At 40.4% G+C, this 23,754-nt stretch overlaps 1 protein-coding gene across 1 annotated transcript; it reads left to right on the plus strand.

Moving 5' to 3' along the window:
* Positions 1 to 523: 523 nt before the first annotated feature.
* Positions 524 to 5,463, plus strand: LOC120412455 (uncharacterized). Its single transcript, XM_039572926.1, has 2 exons — positions 524 to 5,055; positions 5,136 to 5,463. Exons 1-2 carry the CDS (start codon positions 524 to 526, stop codon positions 5,461 to 5,463), a joined length of 4,860 nt encoding a protein of 1,619 aa, XP_039428860.1.
* Positions 5,464 to 23,754: the final 18,291 nt, after the last annotated feature.

Here is a 23,754-nt window from a genome sequence, read left to right on the forward strand (position 1 = left end):
TTCGTGTCGAACAAAAGCGGCGACGATCAGTGCAGTGCGGTGAAGAAGATTTCGCCATCGCGGAACTCACGGCGACTCACGGTGTGCGCGCGCTTTGGCAAGCGTCGCGACGTCACCATCTCAACCGGTTGGCTGACGTCATCGTTGGAGTCGGTGATTGATTGGTGCCTGGAGCTTTCGGGACGGATTTGGCGGATTTCGAAGCAGATTCAAGAGAGTATTTGTACGTAGTACGGTGGCTCGGTTAATTTGGCTCTTTTGCGGATCGAAATAAAGTGGCTTTTGAAAATAAAATTGCACGAGAGTTTTTATTAGTCTGGTCAGGTTGCATGAGTGTTGTGTCGTTCTGTCTGGTCCTCTGGAGTTCCCTGGTCGATTCCCCTGTCGCTGCTGTCAATACTGGGTCGTACAGTTCGCAATCTGTCTTGCGCGGTCGCGTCGTGGAACGTCGAGTCGATCTGTTTGTCTCTGGTGAACCTGAAAGTGAAAGTGGATGTTATTCAGTTGGCGATCAGTGGTCACGATGGGCGATCTGCAGACTTTGCGGAAGAAGCAGGAGATCCTGCTGAACAAGCTGGAGGTGCTGAATCAGTTCGTCGAGCACTACAAGGCGGAAGAACACGAGTGCCAGCTGGAAGTTCGACTCGGAATGCTGAACGACGTGTATCAGGAGTTCACGGATCTACGGACGAAGCTGGAGTTGCTGCTGGAAGAAAAGGATGCGGCCAAGTTTGCGGATGCGGAGCCGAAGGTTAAGCAGGAGGTCGTGTCACATCGTGAAGAGGCCAATCTACAGGTGGTGCAGGAGTTCGACAACAAATTCTGCAAGGTTAAGGCGATGCTGATTGCGAAGCGGCCGGTCAAGGACGTCGCGCAGACAGTTCCAAGTGTTGGTGATGCGGATACCTCGTTTCCGTTGCGCGTCAAGCTGCCTGACATTCATCTGCCGAACTTCAGCGGAAATCTGCGCGAGTGGGTGACCTTCCGTGACACCTTCAAGAGTCTCATCCACCGGAACTCGAAGCTGACATCGATGGACAAGTTCACCTACCTCCAATCGTCTCTTTCTGGTCCTGCGTTGCTGGAGATCAGTGGCATCGACCTGTCGGAAGAAAACTACTCCGTCGCGTGGAACGCGCTGGAGGAGGAGTACGGAAACAAGAAGCTGATCGTGAAGGCCCACCTCGATGTCATTCTGGATCTGGAACCGCTGACCAAGGAGTCGTACGACGGTCTCAGCCACCTGCTCGGTGAGTTTGAGAAAAATCTGCAGATGTTGGACAAGATGGGCGAAAAGACTGCCGACTGGAGTACGGTTATGGCGCACGTCCTGTGCTCAAAGCTGGACTCGGCCACGCTTAGGAATTGGGAGACCCACCACAACAGCAAGGAAGTCCCAACCTACAAGGCTCTACTGGAGTACCTGCGCGGCCACTGTTCGGTTCTTCAGTCGATCAAACGAGCGAAAGCGAAACCGTCGGAACAGCGCCCTCCGAAAGCAGCAGTCTGTCACACTGCTGTGCGGAGCAGCAACCAGTGTCACTTTTGCAGCGGCCCGTGGCACACCCCGTTCCGGTGCTTCAAGTTCCAGAAGATGACGATCTCGGAGCGCAACGACGCTGTTTCGAGGAACAAGCTGTGCAGAAACTGCCTGAAGCCTGGACATTACCCGCGGACGTGCGAAGGAGGAACTTGCCACCACTGTCACCAGAAACACCACTCGATGCTGCACAACGATCAGATGAGATCCTCCGTTCCACAACAGCAGTCGAGACCGACCGCGACGACCTCAGTACAGCGACAACAACCCAGACCACAGAACACGAATCAGACAACACACACTCCAGCCAACAATGCACCTGCTAATCCGACTAACCTACAGACTACAGACTCTCAAGCCACACTGCCACAAACCGGTCCAGTGGACGTCATTATCGGTGCCGAGTTTTACATGGACTTGCTGACGGACGAACGTGTGAAACCAGCTGCAGACGGTCCCACGCTGCACAACACGGTGTTCGGTTGGATCATTTCCGGCCGGCTTTCTGGCAGCGTTCCAGAATCGACGTCTCTCGTATCCGTCGCGGCAATCAACGAGCTGCTGACCAGATTTTGGGAACTGGAAACGTGCCGCACCAAAAGCACGCACTCGATTGAAGAATCCACGTGCGAGCAGCTGTTCGAGGAGACGACGGTTCGTGATGAAACTGGCAGATTTGTTGTGACGCTGCCCAAAAAGAAGTACGCTGTCCAGCGTCTCGGTGAGTCCAGATCAACAGCCATCAAACGCTTCCTGGGACTGGAGAAGCGGCTGTCAGCGAATCCGGACCTGAAACAACAGTACAGTGATTTTATTCACGAGTACGAAGCCATGGGACACATGAAACGGGTTGCCGGCGACACGGCCGGGGGAGAGTTAGCGTATTACCTGCCACACCACTGCGTCTTGAGGCCGGACAGCACCACTACGAAGCTCCGCGTGGTGTTTGATGCTTCGTGTCGCACGTCTACCGGAGTTGCTCTGAACGATGCGCTCATGGTGGGACCAGTTGTGCAGGACGATTTACTAGACATTGCGCTACGCTTTCGACTCCACGCTGTTGCCATCGTTGCTGACATCGCCAAGATGTACCGTATGATTCGCGTCCAGCCTGACGACCAGAGACTGCAGAGGATTGTTTGGAGAGACAATGTGGACGAACCCATCCGAATCTACGAGCTGACCACTGTCACGTACGGAACGGCGTCTGCGCCATATTTAGTGACCAAGTGTTTGCAAAAACTCGGTGAGATTGGAGAAAAGACGCACCCATCCGCTGCCAAGGTCCTCAAACGTGACTTCTACGTTGACGACATGTTGGCAGGTGCGCACACGGTCGCTGAAGGAAAAGAGCTAGTCGCCGAAATGGTCGATCTGATGGAATCTGGCGGATTCTCGTTGCGAAAATGGCACTCAAACTCCAGAGACATCCTGCTTGACGTCCCGGAACATCTTCGCGACGAACGGACTCTGCTAGAACTGGACACGTCTGACGCAACCGTCAAGACGCTCGGGCTCGTCTGGGAGCCCAGTACGGACTGTTTCCGTTTCAGATCGCCAAAGTGGAACGACGTTGCCGTGATCACGAAGCGTGTCGTGGCCTCAGACATGGCCATGATCTTCGACCCGTACGGGTTGATCGGTCCTGTCGTCGTCCAAGCGAAAATCTTCGTGCAGAAGCTGTGGCGCATGGAACTGGACTGGGACGCCGCTCTGCCAGAAGATCTGCAGGAGTACTGGCGAGAATATCGCAGAAATCTAGCCGGTCTGGACAGCCTGTCGATACCCCGCTGGATTGGCACAGGTGCAGATGACAAGAATGTGCAGCTTCACGGGTTCTGCGACGCTTCAGTCAACGCTTACGGTGCGTGCATCTACATCCGAACCGTTTCGGCCAACGGCGACGTCACCGTCCGCTTACTGGCCTCCAAATCCCGCATCGCACCGCTCGAGAACCTGAAGAAGAAGAAGCGTAAGCAGTCGATTCCCCGCCTGGAGCTGGCGTCCGCTCTGCTGCTGGCGCATCTGTACGAGAAGGTGGCCAACGCCATCAACTTCCGAGGCAAAGCGTTCTTCTGGACGGATTCCATGATCGTACGCTGCTGGCTTGCGGCACTGCCGTCCAGATGGAACCAGTTTGTGGCCAACCGTGTATCCGAGATTCAACATCTGACGGAGAGCGGATCTTGGGACCATGTGCCCGGAATAGAGAACCCAGCTGACATCATTTCCCGCGGCATGACACCGATGCAGCTGCAGTACTCAAAGCTTTGGTTCAACGGACCCGATTGGCTGAGTCTCGACCACCAGCACTGGCCGCACGCTCAAGTGCCGAACGCAGCAGACTTCGACCACGAAGAACTGGAGGAACACAACGCTGTCGCTGCAGTTGCACATGACGCCGAGCCCTGCAGACTGTTTACAGCGAATTCATCGTACACTGTGACAATACGGACGACCGCTGTAATCTGTCGCTTCTGTTTCAACAGCCGTGCGGCGAACAAACACTGTCGCAGAGTTGGTCCGTTGACGGCTGAAGAGCTCGAGGTCGCTTTGAAGAAGCTGGTGCGACTCGCTCAACGAGAATGCTTTCCGGAAGAGTACGATGCTTTGTCCAGAGATCGCGCGATTCCAAACAACTCCCGCATCGCTGCGCTGAACCCAAGAATCATCTATGGAATCCTGTGCGTCGGCGGCCGGTTGCAGCACGCCGCAGTCTCGGACAACCGGAAGCATCCGTACATTCTCGACCATCGTCATCCGTTCACGAAGCTTATCGTCACACACTATCACGAGACCATGTTTCACGCTGGACAACAACTGTTGATCTCTGCTGTGCGTGAGCGATTCTGGCCGATCAACATCCGCAACCTCGTTCGCGAGGTGATCCACAAGTGTGTCGATTGCTTCCGTGTCAAGCCGAAGGTTCTGGACCAGCTCATGGCGGATTTGCCGCCCGAACGAGTCACTCCATGCACACCGTTCGCACGAGTCGGAGTTGACTACTGCGGACCTTTCCAGGTCGCGTACCCGCAGCGCCGAGCTCGCCCAGTGAAGTGCTTCGTTGCCATCTTCGTCTGCCTGGTCACCAAGGCCGTTCACCTAGAACTAGCAGCAGACCTAACGACGCAGGCATTTCTGGCGGCCCTCAAACGGTTCACTGCCCGGCGTGGCAAACCGAAGCTGGTCATGTGCGACAATGCCAAGAACTTCGTCGGTGCAAGACGTGAGCTGAGCGAACTCGCCAAGCTGTTCCTAAGTCAGCAGTTCGAAGAGGAGATCATCCGCGAAACAGCGAACGACAGCATCGAATTTAAGTTCATTCCCGCTCGCTCGCCGAACTTCGGCGGCCTCTGGGAGTCCGCGGTGAAGAGCTTCAAGTTGCTGTTCAAACGTACGATCGGGCTGCACACCCTGCTGTACGACGAGTTCCAGACTGTGCTGGTTCAGATCGAAGCGATCCTCAACTCGCGACCGCTCACGCCGCTCAGCAACGACCCCGCAGACTTCGAAGCGCTGACCCCGAACACTTCCTGATCCAGCGTCCACTCACTGCGATTCCAGAACCAAACCTCGACCACATTCCCGAGAACAGACTGTCGGCCTGGCAAACCGTCCAGCGGTACACGCAGCAGCTCTGGAAAAAGTGGTCCAACCTCTACCTGTCGGACCTGCACAACAGCACGAAGTGGACAAAGCAAAAAGACAACGTTGCTGTCGGAACCATGGTCCTGCTGAAGGACGAGAACCTCCCGCCGTTGAAGTGGCAGCTCGGACGCGTTTCCGATATCCACCCGGGAGCTGACGGCAATATCCGTGTCGTCACGGTGAGCACAAAGGACGGCAGCTATCAGCGTGCGATCTCTAAGATCTGCATTCTGCCGATCCGTGACAACCTTTCTACCGCGCAAGGGGAGAACTAGGACTCCTCCAACGGCGGAGGTCGGAAGGCCTCCGCACACCAGTTAAGTTATGTGTTGTTTTGAATTTCAAAAAGTTCACCGAATCTTTTTCCTCCAGAGTCGCCACCCTGTCTGCGCCCAGACCTGCGGGTCGTTCTGCGCTCGGAGGCCGTTCAAAAGATCGGAACTTTCGAAATGCTCTGAGGTAACCTGTTTTGTTTCGGTGGTGGTTTTGCATGAAGATGTTTGCTTGCGATCTGGCTGGCAAAGGCCCAGCATAATTACGGTTACGGATAACAGCGGCGCACAGCGCCATTTCAGTCGCAAAGACTGCTCCCAGTTCTGAACCCAGCTTAATCCATTCCACGTTTGGAACTCTTCGAGGTACACACACGCTCACGATGACAACAGCGGAGGAGACGTCCTCCCGGTCCCATCTGCCACGACCAGCAGCGAGCTTGGCCAGCTCGTTCCCAATCGCAGCCCGATGGAGCCAACCCCCGTCATCGCAGCATCTGTACACCCGGAGAACCATCGTGTCGGTAACCGCTGAGGGTCAACAGCGACGCCAGGAGGCGTCGGGGGAGGCCACGGAGGTCTCCCCCAGTTCAGGCAAGTCGTTTAAGAGTATAATTTTTCCGATTAAAAAGCACCCTCTCATCTGATTAGGGAGCATCGCATCGACGCCGACGACGGCGTCACCGATAGCATCAGACAGCAGAGCAGCAGAACACGCACGGCGCCACCCACGCACGGTGGCTTTGCGTTCAGCACAGAACATCGCAGATCAACAGCAGCAAGCAAGCAGACAGACGAACCGACAACCGACGTCGGCGGCACGCCGTCGAACAACAACCGCAGCCCTTCAAAGCATCCACCCCCGCAACAAACAGAAGATCAACCGATCGAGCCAAGCAGCAGCATTTCAAATTTACACCAGCAGACGGTAGCAGCACATCCCAGTTTCAGCTCAAGTTCAAGGTCGACCTGCTGTCGATCGACGCCATCATGAAACAGCACCTGAAAGAACGACAAAATCAAGATTTGGCAGAGCACCACGGCACCAATCAACCTAGCAGCGTCCCCAGCAGCAGCGCGGCATCCAGGTTGATTGCTGATGTCCAGTCCGGTCCAGAGAACAGCAGATTTCGACGAAAAATTGGTGCATTTTCGACTGCAGCGAAATGCACGATGTTTACAGCCCAGCAGAAGAACAATATCTATTGTCCGTGTTCGATCGACGGCCGCAGCCGCGATCGTAGTATATAAGCAAACAAAAAATCTGACTTGACCTAGGGTAACAGCAGAACAGTAGAAGTAGTATATAAGAGACGAAGATAAGAATCAAAACAGACGAGAAGAATGTTTGAATCCGAGTGATTCCAAGGCGGCCGGTATGATCGCGCGAGAGATCAACTTCTAAATTCTACTAGCCTAAATGTGATCCGCAAATAAATGTATTCTGTCCCTGTCTGTCCCTGAGATGAGCAGAGTGAGCAGAGGTGATCCTCGCTCTTGTTGATCTCTCCCCGGCTCGCTTCTCATGTACTGTCCCCTTTAGATTATAGTCTTAAATAAACCGTTGACTACGCCAGACAGCTACGCGTTTAAGAATAAATTGTGTAGTTTCTGTTCGCGCAATAAAATTGTTTTAATCAGTGCTAAACGGTTTATGATTAGTGTCCGAAATCCCCGAACCGACCACACGCGCGAACAGTCTCTATTGCAAGTTTCTGCTCGAACCTAGGAGTCCGAAGGCTTGAATGGGGAGAGCACCCAAACCTCTTTCTACTCCAAGGAACCTTCCACCCCAGTGTTTGAACTGACGACCTTTGGATTGCGAGTCCAACCGCCGCCAGCGATTCCACCGGAGTAGGCTTGGTTTGGTGTGTTGTTTGTACTTATGGCATGGAGACGACTCCTACACCTGGAATGACTTAACGGCCTAACAACCAAGGCCGGGACCGACATTTTACTTCCTCATCCGATGGAAGGTTGGAGCAGATGGGAATCGAACCCAGAATCATCCGCTTACTAAGCGGACAGCGTAACCATTCGGCCACGCACTGCTACCACTGAACTTGTCATGAATGTCAAACAAACAATATCTGTACTACCCTTTTAAAAACACAAAAACGGAAGAAATAAAATTGTTTTATCCAAAATAAATTGAACTAAGCAAAATCTAGATCCTAAATGTCCCGTTTTTAGTCAGTTTTGTAACTTCATCGGCTCAGAGCTGTTATCTAATAATTATTTATTTTCGAGGGTCAGTTGATCTCCTTTGATAACACAAATTAGAAAATTTCTTTTGATTTCACGCTTGACCAAATCTGCTAATTTTCCTTTCCCCCCAAAAAGAAAGTGATTCAATTTCAAATCAAGAAACAAAGAAGAAAAAAAACCTAATCACAAACCAACCTTCCTAATGGCTTAATTAGTCGTGTACATACAATTCAATTACAACGGCTAACAACATTAAACGCCTCTCCTATTTGTATGAGTCGCAAAGTCACCGGAAACATCGCCGTTCAACAAAAAGAAAACACGGGAATCCTGTGTCTTTAGCTGTGGCACCTTCTGCCGTTTCACACAGTTGTCTCTGCCCCGTTCCGGAGCTCATAATCGCAGTCGTTAGCAAACAAATGGTGCTTCACCCCGGGCTTGTTTTATCCTTTTTATATAAAGCTTTTTTTTTTTTTTCTTTTCTTCTGTTTCATTACGGCAGCCAATTCCCAGTGACTTCTTTCTTTCTTTTCGTTTCTTGCTCTGCAGATCCCGGGCGCCCCTTCGTTGATGGCCCCAATTTAGATCTTCTTAATTTCCACCTCCGCCGCTTTCTTTGCGAGTTTTGGCGCAAATACGGCTGCGAACATACGCCCTTTCAAGCGCCAAGGTACGCGATTCGCCCTTGTCACGCAGTAGGCCGTGAGTGAGTTAATTTAATTTAAATAATTATTCTACTCGGTGCTGGCAGTGTCTCGTTTGCCTTTAGCCTAAGCAGGCCAAGTGACATTAAAACTGCGTGCTTCTTTGGCGCCAATGAGCTTTGTTTTATAAGGTGAAGGGGGGGTGAGCGGGATTCATGAAAAGACAAAAGGTCCCCGGCAAAAGGACGAATTAATGCGAAAGATAAACACATTTTGATTCAACTTCCGCCTAAGCTGCTCCCAGTAAGAGAGTGAATGGAATTTTGGGTGAAAACTTTTGAAATGTAAGTTTGGTACACTTGCCTGAATGTGGTTTGATCTCAGTAGGTCAGGCATTTTGATCACAAGTTTGAAGGAGCGGGAAAGGGTTTTCCGGTTAAGGGCGGTTTGAGTTTAAATGGGCGAGAATTTAGATTAGGTACTAAAATCGGTTAAACATCCCGGCCAACTGGTGAGACGGGATGGGAAGTCGTGAAAAAGCCACTTTGAAAGCAATTATCGAGTTTCGGGGGACAAAAGACGGGATCTGAGAGGCTGGGATTGGTGCAAGTTTAACTTTGAATTTAATTTGGGCGCATGAATTGACTTTTTACGAGCTGCCAAATCAGAAAACATTGACAGGGACATTGGTCTTGGGAAGTTTTCTTTGGGACAAGTTTCTGAGATTGAATTTTGTCTTTTAATATCGTTAGGAAGTGTATTGAAATTGCTTCAATAAAGGTTCTACAAAGAAGCTATTATGAAATCATTATCCTTGTTGAATGAATCATTATAGTTTCAGTTTCTTAAAACAATTTTAGACTTGTTATAAAAAATGTAAACAATAAAAAAACCGGCTTACGAACAGGCTTTTCAGCAATTCTCTCAGACTTGCGCCATCCATTTTTATTTTGCCTTTTTAAATCAGGCTGAAACATTTTGGGCACCTTCTGCATGTACGGATAGAAATCCTGCAAGCTAATCCGGTAACTCGATGAATTTTTAAACATTGAAATGTCTCAAAACGGCAACGTTTCTTTTCAATTTCGCTGTAAATGTTTTCTAAATCGACAACATTTTTGTTCAAAATCGGTGAAAATGTTGACGATTTTGAAAACATTTCAATATTTACAAATTCGGCAACATAGAGTTACCGGATTAGCTTACAGGATTTCTATCCGTCAAGAAGCAATTTGGCATTATCAGTGTGTCTATATTGTTTTTTTCATTTTTTAATAAAAGTGGATTTAAAAAAAAACCTTTAAAAAAATAGTTACCATTGTTTTAAGGGACCTAAATTGCCATCTTTTCCAAAAATACCGGAACAGATTTTTGGAAAAAAAAATGTTTTTTTTAAATCGAAGAAAAGACAAAAAAATTACTTCATTTTTCAATTTAAAACCAAATTTGCAATCAAAGAGTACTTCAATGAAATATTGATGTTGGTTAAGTGCACCGTTTTCAAGCTATATAGTCATTTTTAGGTTACTTTGTTTTTTTTTTTTATCACAGATATCTCGGGAACTAATGATCCGATTTACAACTTTACAAAATGAAACATTTCTTAAATGATTAGATTTCTTCGAAAAAAAATATAGAAAATTTTAAAATCTAGACTTACATTTCAAAAGGGCATAATATTGAATACTAAATTATTTTGAACAAATAGTCTTGATTCCAAAATTTTCATCATATTTTTTTCAGAAATTTTTTTCGCATGTTACATTGAAAAAAAAAACAAAAAATCAGATCATAAGTCGATGATTAAAAAATGGGAGCTTATTGGCTTTTTTTATCTTTCAATAGCCTTATTTCAGCAAAGTGCAAAAATACAAAATGTAGGTAAGTTTCTCAGCTCTTCAAAATTATATTTTTCCAAAATCTGCTTGTTTAAATTGATTTTTTTTGCCAATTTTCAAAAAGGTTACCTTAAAAAGGTTATTACATGAAAACGCTGTACTTTATCATAATTGATCTTCTTCTTGATTGTAAATTAGATTTATCATTGAAAAAGATTTTTTTTTAATTTTAGGCTAAAATTTAACTGGCGGTACCAGGGAGGGGCCTGGGAGGTCCCGTGCCCCCCTACGCCAAAAATTTGTTCTAGATTTGTCCGGGGTCATTCACAAACACAGTAATCAAATAATTTACCATGCGTGTGCCCCCCCATCTGTCAGAGCCTGGTCACGCTACTGATTTTAGCTAATATATAATTTTCAAAATCATGACTTGGTCTACTTTTTTATTGCCTATTCTAGAAATTTGTGAAAAGATGGTTTTTTATGTTTCCTTAAACATATCAGAAATAAAATAATAATGTTGACTTCCAAATACATTCTTAGCGCCAGGAAGTGATTTTAAAATGGGCAAAAATATTGTTTTGCCAGTATCAATTTTTTTTTGGTGTAGTTTTTATTGATCAAAAAATTTCTTCAAAAGATACAGATTTTTTAATGTTCACATACCATTTTTGAATGGAAAACTGACAAATTTGTTTGGACAAACTGATGATGCAAAAAGCCTTATTTGGGCATAAGGAAGACACCCAATAAGTTTCACCCAGATTAAAATATGAAAAATAGCTCATTTCATTTCGGTCCCCTATCATGATTTTTTTCAATGTTTATGTGCACGATAAACAAAATCATGGTAATATTCATTTGGGAATTGATGAATCTTAGATGTCAAAAAAAAAATTATTCTATGATTATAGAGGAAAAATATGTAAATTCACCACTTTTCACTTGTTTTACCACTTTTTCCATCTTAAAAGAGTTAATATTACACCTTAAAATTTTACAGATTCCAAATTTACACATTTTTTTTACTGTGTTGTATCAAAATATCCCATTAATTTGAAATAATGTGGGAAAATATAGTTTACCTCTGCTCTGTACCTCTGTTTTTGAAGTGGAGGATTTCGATAAATTAATTTCAACCTCTACCAAAATGTAAATGTAAAAAAATAAAAAAGATAAATTACAAAAATATAAAGTATTCATTTCAAATTGCTTTTTTCCAACAAATTAGAGTGGTTGTAAGCTAAAAAGAGAAATGTGAAGAATTAAAACAGCTGTTTTCATAATTTTGCAAGAATGTATGCTTTGCCTTATAATCTGAAGTTTTATTATTATCCAGCAGTCATCATTTTTCATATCAATGTTCTTCTCATTTCTTTCCAGCTAATAATCAAGTCTAAAATAGCACAATTTAAACCACCAGGACCGTTTCGTTTCATCCTTCGAATGCCGTTCGATTAAAGCTGAAAGCAATATGTTTACATTGTTTCCCACTTAATAGAGCAGCATATTGCCACTCGGTCAATTATTTCCGCAAAACGGACAACGGACTCAACAAGGAGAGGTAGACCGCCGCGGCCATGCAATAAGAGAACAAGAATTGCTCGCGTAAAGAGCTTTCCAGCCGAGAGTTCGATAAAAGCCTTTTTCCCGCCACAAAACGCCCAACGCTAAATGATCTTTTTTTGCTGCTGCTGCTGCAACTCCTCCACATGACCTAACCTGGTGGATGCTGTCGTCCAACGCGGGCATAGCGCACTCCTCGTGCAGAGTCCAAAGTACGCGGAATTGATAACAAATGGCAAGGTCTCAGCAAGCCCGCATCGACAGCAGAAGCAACGACGGAGGCAGCTCCCGAAGTAGGCTGCGAGGCTGAACTTGCTGAAAGGAGAGAATTTATTAAAGCCCAGTCGCGCGGCCAATCCATTGGAACTTTTTGTTTTATTTGTTTTCCTTCAATTTAAAATTGAATTTCGTTGTACTAATGTAAATATTTCCTCTGATTATAAATTGATTATTGTTTTATTGGTGTTACATGTATCGGTACCCGTGGTTTTTTTACTCGCAGTCAAAGGGGTTTTTGAAGAGTGCAAACCCCCCTGCCTGAATGCGATAAATGGTGTGGGCCAGCAGAAGGTTGATCATCAGGTGGCGGTGGCGGCGGCAGTGGTTTCGATATGTGATACTGTAGTTATTTGTGCGCGCCCCCTTCTTCAACAGCCGCACAATCGGAACGGTAATGTTGGGGGAGAGAACAGCACACTTTCCGTGCTGGGATAGGGTGGCTTGAAGGTGCGCAACAAGTTATTTTCAGCAAGTTTATCAAAAAAACCGATTCAAGCAGCTTTAAGAATCCATATACTCTTTATAAAACCCTGTAAGACTACCATAAAAAATTTTTTTAAACCACATCCGTTATTGATGCCTTCCTCAGAAAATCAATTGCAAAAGCTTCTTGTTAAAACTTGATTACGCATAAATACTTGCGAAAAAGTCAATTGATCAAAGCTTGGAAAGGTAGTCCCCAAATATATTTGAAAGTCATCCAAGCTGGTATTGTTGAGGTTAAATCCAAATCCACCCTTTTCTTGAAACTTCGATCAAATTTGTTTGTTTGCATAACTATGGAACATCTAAATCAAACTTGAAAATTTTGAATATCGAGCTATGGGAAATGAGGCAAATCTCGAAAAAAATTGTTCAGTCAATGTCGAGAGATTCATGTGCATATTTTTTATCAACATCCCCACGCAAAGACAATTGTTCAGTAGTTGATTCCAAGTCTAGGAGTATATCTTTGAAATTTATTTCAGAATTTTATGTTTATCTGATACTTACTTTTAAATCAAAATAATTTATGTAATATCTACGAGTATTTCTTTGATAATAATGTATTTTGTTGTTTTTTAGCTTTAATTTACTTTGAAACATAAGCAATTACACAAAAAAGGTTTCATATAGTATATCGAGTTTTTAACTTAAAACTGGAGATTTATGAAAAAAAAATCACTATAAAATGCTTCAACTTAAAAAAAAAAATATTATTTCGGATATGCGCATTTCTTGGAAAAATATGGTTTAAACGAATTTTGATATGCATTCGATCCTTTGGATTTTATAACATAAATTTGTGCGAGTTTGGCATTGTTTCAAACAAGGACAGAACTCTGAAAAACATTTGAGTATCATGTGAAAAATTTGGTTTCAACACCAAGTTATTAGATGATTTATTTGATTAAAAACTAAAAATTCGAGAGTTTGCATTCTCTCAAACAGGAACATTTATGTTTTCGTAATAAATGGAATGGGATTTATAGAACAGATTTTTGGCAAATTTTCAGAAAAAAGAAGTTTAAATAATGACACTATTTTAGAACAACTACTGGCATGAGATTTTTGTAGAGATTAAATTGCGTTTCGATGTCAGTTTTTTGTTTGTTTTTTTTTACATTTAATTATTGCTAAATTTGCCCAAATTTTACTCTACTCACTTTTGTTTCTTCTTTTAATAAAACTACAAACTACTCTCAGATTACATATTTATAATGTTTTTATAATTATTTCCTCTTACTATGAAAAAATAAACTTTTTGGAAAAAAATAAAGCTGAGCATTTAATGAATAATGTGTATGAGAATGCAATTTTTTTTATCCCAAAAATGATTTCAGAAATTTTAATACAGATTTTTGCTTACCAGGATGCCACTAAAGATTTAAGTCCTCTAAAAATCAACAAATTCGAAAATTAAAAAAAAATATGTTGGAACTCAACTTTGAGTGAATCAGCTCGAAAAATCAGTTTTATTAAATTTCAAGTGCAATGTGGTGAGCAGGGATGGAATAATCGCAAAAAAATCATTTTCGCCAGCGAACTTTCTTCACCCGCGAAAGAGAGAGGAGGCAAATCACGCAAAAGAAAATCGCTCCCGAACTTCTCCAAAAAAATCAATCTGCTGATGATTTTTTGTGAATTTCCTTGTCAGCACCACTTAAAAATATTTATTTCACTTTGTTTACACACATTTCCCATCTACAAAATGTGACAGGTCATTTTTCGACGTGTGACGTTACACTTGCAAGTGTAGTATTGAAAAGATGATCCGCTGAATAATCAAGATGATGATTTTTTTTAGATTCCTTTTACCGATCTTTCGTGCGCGAGAGAGGAGAGCCATGCTCCCTTTGGATTTTTTCTCTTGATGAACGTCTAATGATTTTCTTTTGATGATGATTATTCCATCGCTGGTGGTGAGAATCATTTATAGCATGTTCGGGTTCATTTAAGAATTATTTGAATTTTAATGAATTTTCGATGTACAGTACCGTGAAAAAGTTTTTTTCCTAGCTATTCTGATTTAAAAAAAAACTAATTATTACATATCAACTGTGTGGGTAGTAACGCAATTTCCAACATTTTTTTCAATTAAATGTTGAAATTGTGGCTTGTAATTTAAATGTTTATATTTTCAATTTTTTTGCCCCGAATCGAGGGACATAAACTTTTTTAAATATTTGCATCGGGCTTATCAAACCTTTTTTTGTGGACGTATTTTTTCTGAAAAGACCTAATCATAAACTACAACTATGCCAAAGACACCTAATCGTTCAGAAAAACTATCCAAGATTCTGATTTTCGAATATGCACATATCTACCCATTTAAAAATTACCAGCCTGCAAAATTGCAAAAGAAGACTATGAAAAAACTAGAGATGCAAAATGACTTCTTTTGTCATGTCCAATGGACATGGTTTTTTTTTTTTCATCCAAATAAAATAAAAACAAAGTGCGAAATTCTAGAGAATTGCTCAGACATTTTTCAAAACATACCATAGGTCACAAAAAACACGTCAAGTCCAAACAAATAACTTACTCAAAAAATTATACATATTCTTTCCTTTCCATTTGAAGACCTAGAATTGGAAAACAGATTTTTGGCAAATTTTTAGATCGAAGCCCTCTAGAGGTGAAAGTCCCGATCCCGGCCCCAATACTCTTTAAGAGGATTTTTCTCCAGTTCCCACTGAGAAAATTTATTTTTTTCTCACTTTGATACTTGCTTCCTTCCAGTAAACAACGAAAGCTTGGGAGTCTTGGGATGTTCTAGACTTTTTTTCGGCATGATATTGCCCAGTTTTTGTGAAATGCGTTTTAGACCCATTATAGGCTCTATTTCTAAAATTTTGTGAAATGGCAGATTTTTTAAATTCGTGTTTTTAGGCACTTCCTACCGTTTTTTTTTTCGCAATATTGAGTGTTTGAAGCAAAGTACTCTTTTTGTTATGAAGTTTTTTTCCTACTAAATTTTGATTTTTTGAGGAAGTTTTTGTTCTACAAACTTCTTTCGGTTGCGTTTTTCAGCAGTCCTGAACCCGGATTCGGACTTAAAAAATACATTATTCAAACTGTTAACAAATATCTGTTTTTAATCTAAAGCTTTCCTGATTTACTTTTAAAAGTTCCGACTCCAGATCCAGAGTCCAGATACTCTGATCCCGCTTCTCAGAATTGATCAATTTCAATGAAAAATTACGCTGGAATTTCCGTTTACCACTCTCTATTCCCAATTTTGTACCTGCTGGCCGGTAGTGAAATTATGAGAAAATATTATTTAAATCAGAAACTTTATCTGGAATCGAATATAACTTTATTTATTAGTCTGGACTAAATTTGTTGATGTATGAAATGTACATTGAAAGTTAACAAAATTAGTTCCCCTAGAAGCCTAATTAAAAAATGTGCTGTGAATTCAACCACCCTATTTCTACCACCTTCCACAATCGGCAGAAACGCGGCGCGCGCGTTTAAATGCAACAGATTTTTCAACTCTGACTCCTTTCGCCGTGTGCATTTAAAATTGTTATCCCGTTTATTGAATTGCCTTTTAAACATTCTGCACCGTTCCGTTCCGTTCCGTTCGGTGGTTGGCTTTCCAACGAGGAAAGAGGATGGTTCGACCTTTTCTCCTCTCACAAGGCACTTTAAAAAGTAAGTAACAAACAACTGAACAACTAACAACTGGTACGCAGTGCAGCCAAAGCCACATAATCGAAACATGTCCAGATGTGTGTGTGTTTGGTGAACTAAAAGTGTACGTGGAAAAATAATAGTTTACAGCTCGAGCTATAGTTCTGGGAGGTAGAGCTGTTGGTTGGTGAGTTGATAAATTATGTACACTTTTTCCTACTGGTTGGGATTTTGCGGAACAGTTTTGCAACAGCATGTGATGTGAGTGTGTAGAGTTTATTTTTTTTTTTCAATAGTTGGCCATGGATTAAGGCTCTGCTGCTTGTTGTTCTCTACGCACTGTTGGGAGATTATTGTAAATAAATCGTTCGTTATCTAAAATTACTATCATTTGGGCCGGGTTTTGCAATATGTGTACCTTCTCCTGTCTGTACTGTATCGAGGTTCGGCAGGTTGCAATATTTATTGCACGATCATCTTGTACGGTGTGTTTCTATTATTTAGCCTAGATGGAGCCATAAATCACGATCCGTTTGGTTATCTCATATAGTTCATAGTGAGGTAGTCGTTATCCTAAGAGAGAGACATAATTGCACGTGCACAGTTTGCTTTTTCTACATTTTTTTATAATTGAAATAATGGAGGTAATTTCCAGCATTTTTTTTCTTCCTGCTGCCAAATACCATCTTGAATCACTGCTCCAATTTCCACTCGATCCAAATTGGCCTCGTAGAACTCGTTCCTCACTCTCCGTCCGCAGTAGACCCTCTGCTGAAGAGCAGAGCCTACTTCAATCTGAAATAGGAGTACCGACTAACTCAGTGGAACACGATTCTTCAGACTTTAGTCCACAGGAAAACGGAGAAGATTAGCCGAATTAATTTGAGAGATCGTACTTGAGCGATGGGGTTGAACCGGGTAAAAAATGGTCTACAACGGACAAATTAGCCAAGTGCGTACACTCGAAACTTTTCCCCCGGTCCAGAGCCCAGGCACCAGGACCAGCACCAGGCTATTGTAAATTGATTATAATCGCAAATCTTCATCCTCTGTCGAAATACCTTCATTTTTCTTTCCGGAAAACCCTCCACCACCCTCCTTCAAGCGCTGAGATTTCCCCTTCGATAAATTAGCTATTTTCCAGCTTCAGCGGGAAAACAAATGAAAACGCTCACACATCTATCAAAGGGCGATTCGGTGGGGAAATCTCGGCAGCGGAAAAATCGAAAGGAAATAATAACAAATTAAGGCAGCCCAAATCAAGAACCTTTAATCATAAGAACGGGCTCGTCGAATAATCAAACCATTCCTTGGGCAGTGATTTTTCCGAGGTGGAGTGTGGGGGTGCGGCGAAGAAGTTTAAAAATCAATTTTGCTGCCACTTTGAAGGCAAGGATGGGTGCAAAAACACAAACACACAATCCCCACCCCCAAGATAAGACACGAGAAAGTTAAAGATTTAATTTATGTTTGCTTTTAAATATTTAATCCGAATCATTGATTTTCTGATTTAAATTGGAAGAGATGCGTGTTTTTCGGGCGAGGGATTTTCCGGGATCTGCTTTGCCGCGGCGGCGTCTCCTTCCGCCGGAAATACCAGAAGACGGCCGCCGTCTGTTGGTACCGGGATTGCTTTTAATTTTGATTGATATTGTTGGAATTAAATTAAAAGGATGTTAACAGTCATTTGTTTCTTTGGAAACTTTTTGGGCCGGGATGAAGCTTGGTAGGCGTGGAATGGAAGGAAAACTTGTTTGAAGACAAGAGGTGATGAGTTGATGAAAACTTCTTTGAAAATGCTCTTAAATCATGTGGATCAGTGTTTGATTTGGCATAAAAAAGAGTAAAAATTCAAAATAGTTCGAATGCAGTTTGAAATTAAAGTTTCTGTTGAACTTGTATGTTATCCTACCATTTTCTATATTTTTATCGACGTTTTTGCGAATATGTTTTTTTTTATTTCTTTTTATCAAAAAATAGATAAATCAGTGTAATACCAATTTGGTCTGATTTATGAAATTTAACAAATTGCCTGTTTTTTGAAGTCTCAGACAGGCATATTTGTCAGCTTTTCAAAAATATTATAAGTATTTTTAAAATGCAAAATAACCAAAATAAATCGAAAATAAATACCTAAAAGTAACTATAACTTGAAAAATTGTAAAGAAAACAAATTTGCAAATTGCAGAGTTGATTTTGCTTCAGAAAATTATTTTTTTATAAAGTCCTGGTTATCGATATCTTTCCAAAATGATAGTTTTTCCAAAAAATCTTATCTAGCTTTTCTTTTGAAAAGGTCGTCACGCACTACGGCTCAGAAAATGTCTTTTTAGTCACCTATAAAACATATAAATAATCATGAAAATTTCAAAAATACGTGCTTTGGGTTTCTAACTTTTAGTGATAAAAAGTTAAATAATAGAATAGGATTTGTTTTTCCACAGCAAAAAAAAGTTTAATTTTGGAATGTTGAAAATTTGGTAGGTTGAATATTACTTCTTTTTTGAGTAATATTTCCTTAAAAATTTGTGTTCCATCTTTCTAAGATGTCTTAAAAACATTTGACTGATTTTCATCCCAAAATTGTGATTTGATAGAAATTTGGTGCCAGAGACTTTAACGTTTTGGTCAGCAACTCTTGCGGAACATTTTGTCATAAGTAATATATGACATATTCCTTTATAAATTAATGGTTTGAAAATTAATATTTTGAAAAATGTAAATTGGTCAAAAAAGTTTGCAAAGCTTTTGAAATATCTCAAAAAACGTTTAAAGACTATTTCAATTTCCAACAATTTTAAATAATATCAAACATAGCTCTACTGGCTAATTTTCATTTGTCTTGTTTTATGTTTTTTTTTTTATTCATTTTTACTACATATCTTCAAATGCATTCATCTTTTTGGCAATTTCGAAGGATATTTTGTAACTTTTTCCTTCCCCTTTTCAATTTGTTCTCTTTTGTATCAGTTACGCTCTTTAAAATATAAAAAAAATGGTTTTACCTATTCATCAAAAAATGATGACAGCTTTTGTGTCAAAAAATATGTGTAATTTGTGTGTTTCTGTTGAATTTCACATGTTTAAACATTTTTTTATGTAAAATTACTCAAATAAGATTGAAACCAATCAAATTCTCAACCTTACAATTAAACTTTTTTTCTGTGTATTGAAAAGTACCCAAAATCTCAGCCTAAACAGAAAAAAGGTTTAAAAAATGAAATTAAATCTTTGAACCCGAGAGTTTCCGAATGCTACTTTCTTACATTTTCAAAATATAAAAAATTGATTAATAATATATTTTTGACGATTTTGTTTATCAATTGCCATTTAGAGGCGATGTTGTGTCAATTTTTTTTTATCAATTTTAATGTTTATGAATTTATCGGCAATTTTGCAAATGATTTTTCAGAGGCATATCAATTAAAAATTGATATTAATAGCCATGGTTTCAACATTTCAATGAAAAAAGTATTTTAAAATGCGTTATACACCTAGCCAGTTGTTTTAAAATCATTAGTTATCAAAATATTGAGTTACTAAGGATTTGGTTTTGTCTTAAAAGGTTTTTGCGTTGTACATTGGAATTTTATAGATTTTTTTTAAATATTTTTAAGCGAGCCCAAACATGCTAAATATCAATGCAGACAATACATTTAAGAGCGAGTCCACGAGCAAAGCATACCCATCTCGCATCGACCTCACCAATCTGCTTGAAATTTTCAGGGGTTGTTTGTACATATAAAAGTAGCATCTGGCCAAAATATGAGCACTCTAGGTCAACGGGAAGTGGGGCAAATCGGGACACAAAGTTTAAAGGTTCAAAAACGTCAAAAATCTTAAAAAGGCTATAACTTAGGCAAAATTCAATTTATTTTCAAAATTCAAAATGCATCTGAAAAGGCTTTAAAAATGCAACAAAATGCAGGGAGAAGCATCCCAATTGGTTAAATCTAAAGGGAGTTATTGGCATTTTAGTGAAAAAATAGCATAATTTTCAAACTCAAATAAAAAAGTGTTCCATCCAGATATCAACTCGGTTCGACCTGCAGCTTGTAGGTGACATCTGGGACTACCATCTGAGACAGAGAACGCTCTGGGTCGGGCAGTTTAACATATTAAATAGACACTTTTACTTTAAGTGAATTTTTTGGTTGTAAATTTTTGCTCGGGGGACCCCTTAGATCCCATTTTCTGGTGATAATTTTATCATATTCGTGTTCCTGAGACAATTTCACAATAGAAACATGCATAAAAATGTTTATTTTGATCCATTTTAACCCTTTAAAAAATAAAAGTTAAAAAAAAACTTCGATTCACATTTATTGAAAATCAAGCTCGTTTCCAAGGATACTAGATGACACCAGAAAAAAGCAGCTTTTTATTTTTTTTTAACTTTTATTTTTTTAAGGGTTAAAATGGATCAAAATAAACATTTTTATGCATGTTTCTATTGTGAAATTGTCTCAGGAACACGAATATGATAAAATTATCACCAGAAAATGGGATCTAAGGGGTCCCCCGAGCAAAAATTTACAACCAAAAAATTCACTTAAAGTAAAAGTGTCTATTTAATATGTTAAACTGCCTTACCCAGAGCGTTCTCTGTCTCAGATGGTAGCCCCAGATGTCACCTACAAGCTGCAGGTCGAACCGAGTTGATATCTGGATGGAACACTTTTTTATTTGAGTTTGAAAATTATGCTATTTTTTCACTAAAATGCCAATAACTCCCTTTAGATTTAACCAATTGGGATGCTCTACCCTGCATTTTGTTGCATTTTTTAAGCCCTTTCAGATGCATTTTGAATTTTGAAAATAAATTGAATTTTGCCTAAGTTATAGCAATTTTAAGATTTTTTACGTTTTTGAACCTTCAAACTTTGTGTCCCGATTTGCCCCACTTCCCGTTGACCTAGAGTGCTCATATTTTGGCCAGATGCTAGTTTTATATGTACAAACAGCCCCTGAAAATTTCAGGCAGATTGCTGAGGTCCAAACGACGTCCCATACAAAGGGGTATGCCCTGTTCGTGGACTCGCTCTTAAGAGTGTTATCAATTGATTGGACTTCTAATTTCAATAAAATTTAGTTTTTTTAAACAAATTTGCGCTCTGATTTTTCGTCGCAATTTTTAAGAGGGGCCACATAAACTTCGAAAAATATTGCCTTACTGTTGAAAATAAATTTTCTCTTAACATTTTCAGATAATTGATTTTTTAACATGAAGGACTGTCTAATATTAAAAAAAAGGGTTTTTCGCCTATCAAAAATTAATTCTTCTTCAGAGTAAATGACAATTTCATTTTAAAATCCATTAAGTCATTTATCCCATCACTTTTGCTACAACACCCAGCTAATCAAATTAAGATCTTCTAAAAGCCGAGAAATAATCATTTAAATTTGCCACCAAAACCAGAATATTACGCCTAGAGATACGTCCGTCCATACCACAGAAGGGTTAAAACCCAACTCTGTATCCATTTCCGTTGAACGACGAAAAATCGCCTGCGGCCTAATAAAAAGAGTTTCCTTTGCGTTTACACAGCTTTCATCGTCCTGTTGCAACTCTGCTGTGTTGTAACTCTCACAACAACAACAGCAAAAACCAACAACACCATCCTAGCAGGCGTTGAAGACTCTCTTCTTCGCCTTGTTCTTCGGTGCTGCGTACGTCTTCGGTCTTGTTCTTCATTTGGCACTTTTCATAATGCGCTCGCAGGCACATCTCATGGCTAAGGCTAAGGAGAGCCGAAAGGTGAGTGTGAGTGAGGTGAGGCTTGCTTGGATCGGAATCCGAAGATCCAAAGTCGGGCCCGAAAAAAGCCTCCCGGGCAGGAGAGAGAAAATAAAAAAAGAGGAGGAAACGAAGACCGGCGATGCGAGGAGCATTTCTTGTTAATATAAGTTTTGAATTCTAACATAAATAAACAAGATTTAGCAACTGGCGTTAACCCCTTCGAAAAATGTTATTTATTATTTTCACGCTTCATGAGCTAATTGAATTATTGAAATATGCGCCGCTGGGCAAAAAGGGTTTGCTTGCAGTCTCTCTCAGTCTCTTTCCGGATCTTTGGGATTTTGCTAAGTGGTGTGTATCATTTCGGAATCGGCGTTTTGTGTTTAGTTTGTGTTACTGATGTTTTCTGGTTTTGCTGCTGCTGTTTTGCAGTGAGCGTTTTTTTTACTTCACCCAACTTATGCTTATGGCTGAAGTGGTTGGACAGCAGGGATCGAAAGCTGAAGAGCATCGGCGAGTTTTTTTTTCATATTTTTGTTACGTTTGAATTCACAATTGATGAAACGATGATGGGTTATGTGCATTGTTGCGATATTGTAGCGATCGTGTAAGAGGATTTGCGTTTTTTTGCTAGGGTTGAGAAGGAAGGGTTGTTGAAGTGCAACAGATGGAACCTTTTTTTCTATTTACACAAGTTGAATGTTGATTCTGAACTGCTGACTGGTTGGAAATGTTTGAAGGCTGTTTTTGATGACTTTAATTTAATGTTTAATGTAATAATTCAGCAAAATATTTGAAAATATAGGTTGTACAAAATAATTAAAAATACAAAGAATGTATTGCACATTCTATAAACTGAACATTTGTTTGAGCTACACGAGTTGTATAGCTTTGACCAAGCTGTATGATTTTTTATTTGTACAAACAATCGCTATAAAACTAAGTAAAAATGCATTTTTTAACTAGAGTTTATGGTGGTGCAGAAATTGGTACCGGAGATAAGAATTTTTAAAAAAAAGATAATGTGTTTTTGGAAAAATGTAAAATATTGTTAAACAATTTTTCAAAAAAACATTTTTTTTCAAATTAAAAATACTTCATCAAAGATTAGCACCCCAGCAAATAATATTCTAATATTTATCATAAAGACAGATCTGCGACCCCAAAGTCAAATTTTAAATTTCCGTCAAATGATGAATAAGTTTTCTGTTCTAAATAAATATAATAAAATATATTAAAGTTAATAAAAAACTGGGAAATCACAAATCAATGTTTATACCTACAATATTATAAGGATATAGGAAGTAATAAATAAGCGTTAGCTCGTTTTACAAAAGGATTAATAGAACGGAAAAAATAAAAAGTTAAATGAATTAAAAATTATGAAAACTTCAATGTTGATCGTAAATCTTACATTTTACCAGTATTTAAAAAGTAACTTTTATTTTTTCGAAAACAACGATGTAATGCCTTGAATATAAACAAAAATGTACAACAGTTTTAAAAATCAATTAAATTATGTCAATCTCGTCTTATCTTGCTGTTTATTAAGCTCAATCCAAATCACATGAAGTTCAAATCAAATCTTCAAATCTGAGCCAATCGAGTGCTCCATAGGACAAGCAAAAGTTTGATAAAACGATGCTCAATTATTGAATTGAATTGCTTAAATTATTTATAGTAATCACGATAGTAAAAAAACATCAATACTCCGACGATCCAACGATAAAAAACATCGATACTTCAAAAAGGCGGTAGAAGCTGCAAAAAAAAAATTAAAAATCAGATGAGTGTCAATATTTTAAAATCTTTATTTGCGAAAAAAAATTAATTCAAAATCATCTATTTTACATAAATACTACCTTCAAGTAGGAGATATTAATTAAATCATAATTAATGG

Source organism: Culex pipiens, chromosome 2 (genome assembly GCF_016801865.2).
Source record: "Culex pipiens pallens isolate TS chromosome 2, TS_CPP_V2, whole genome shotgun sequence".
Lineage (NCBI taxonomy): Eukaryota > Metazoa > Arthropoda > Insecta > Diptera > Culicidae > Culex > Culex pipiens.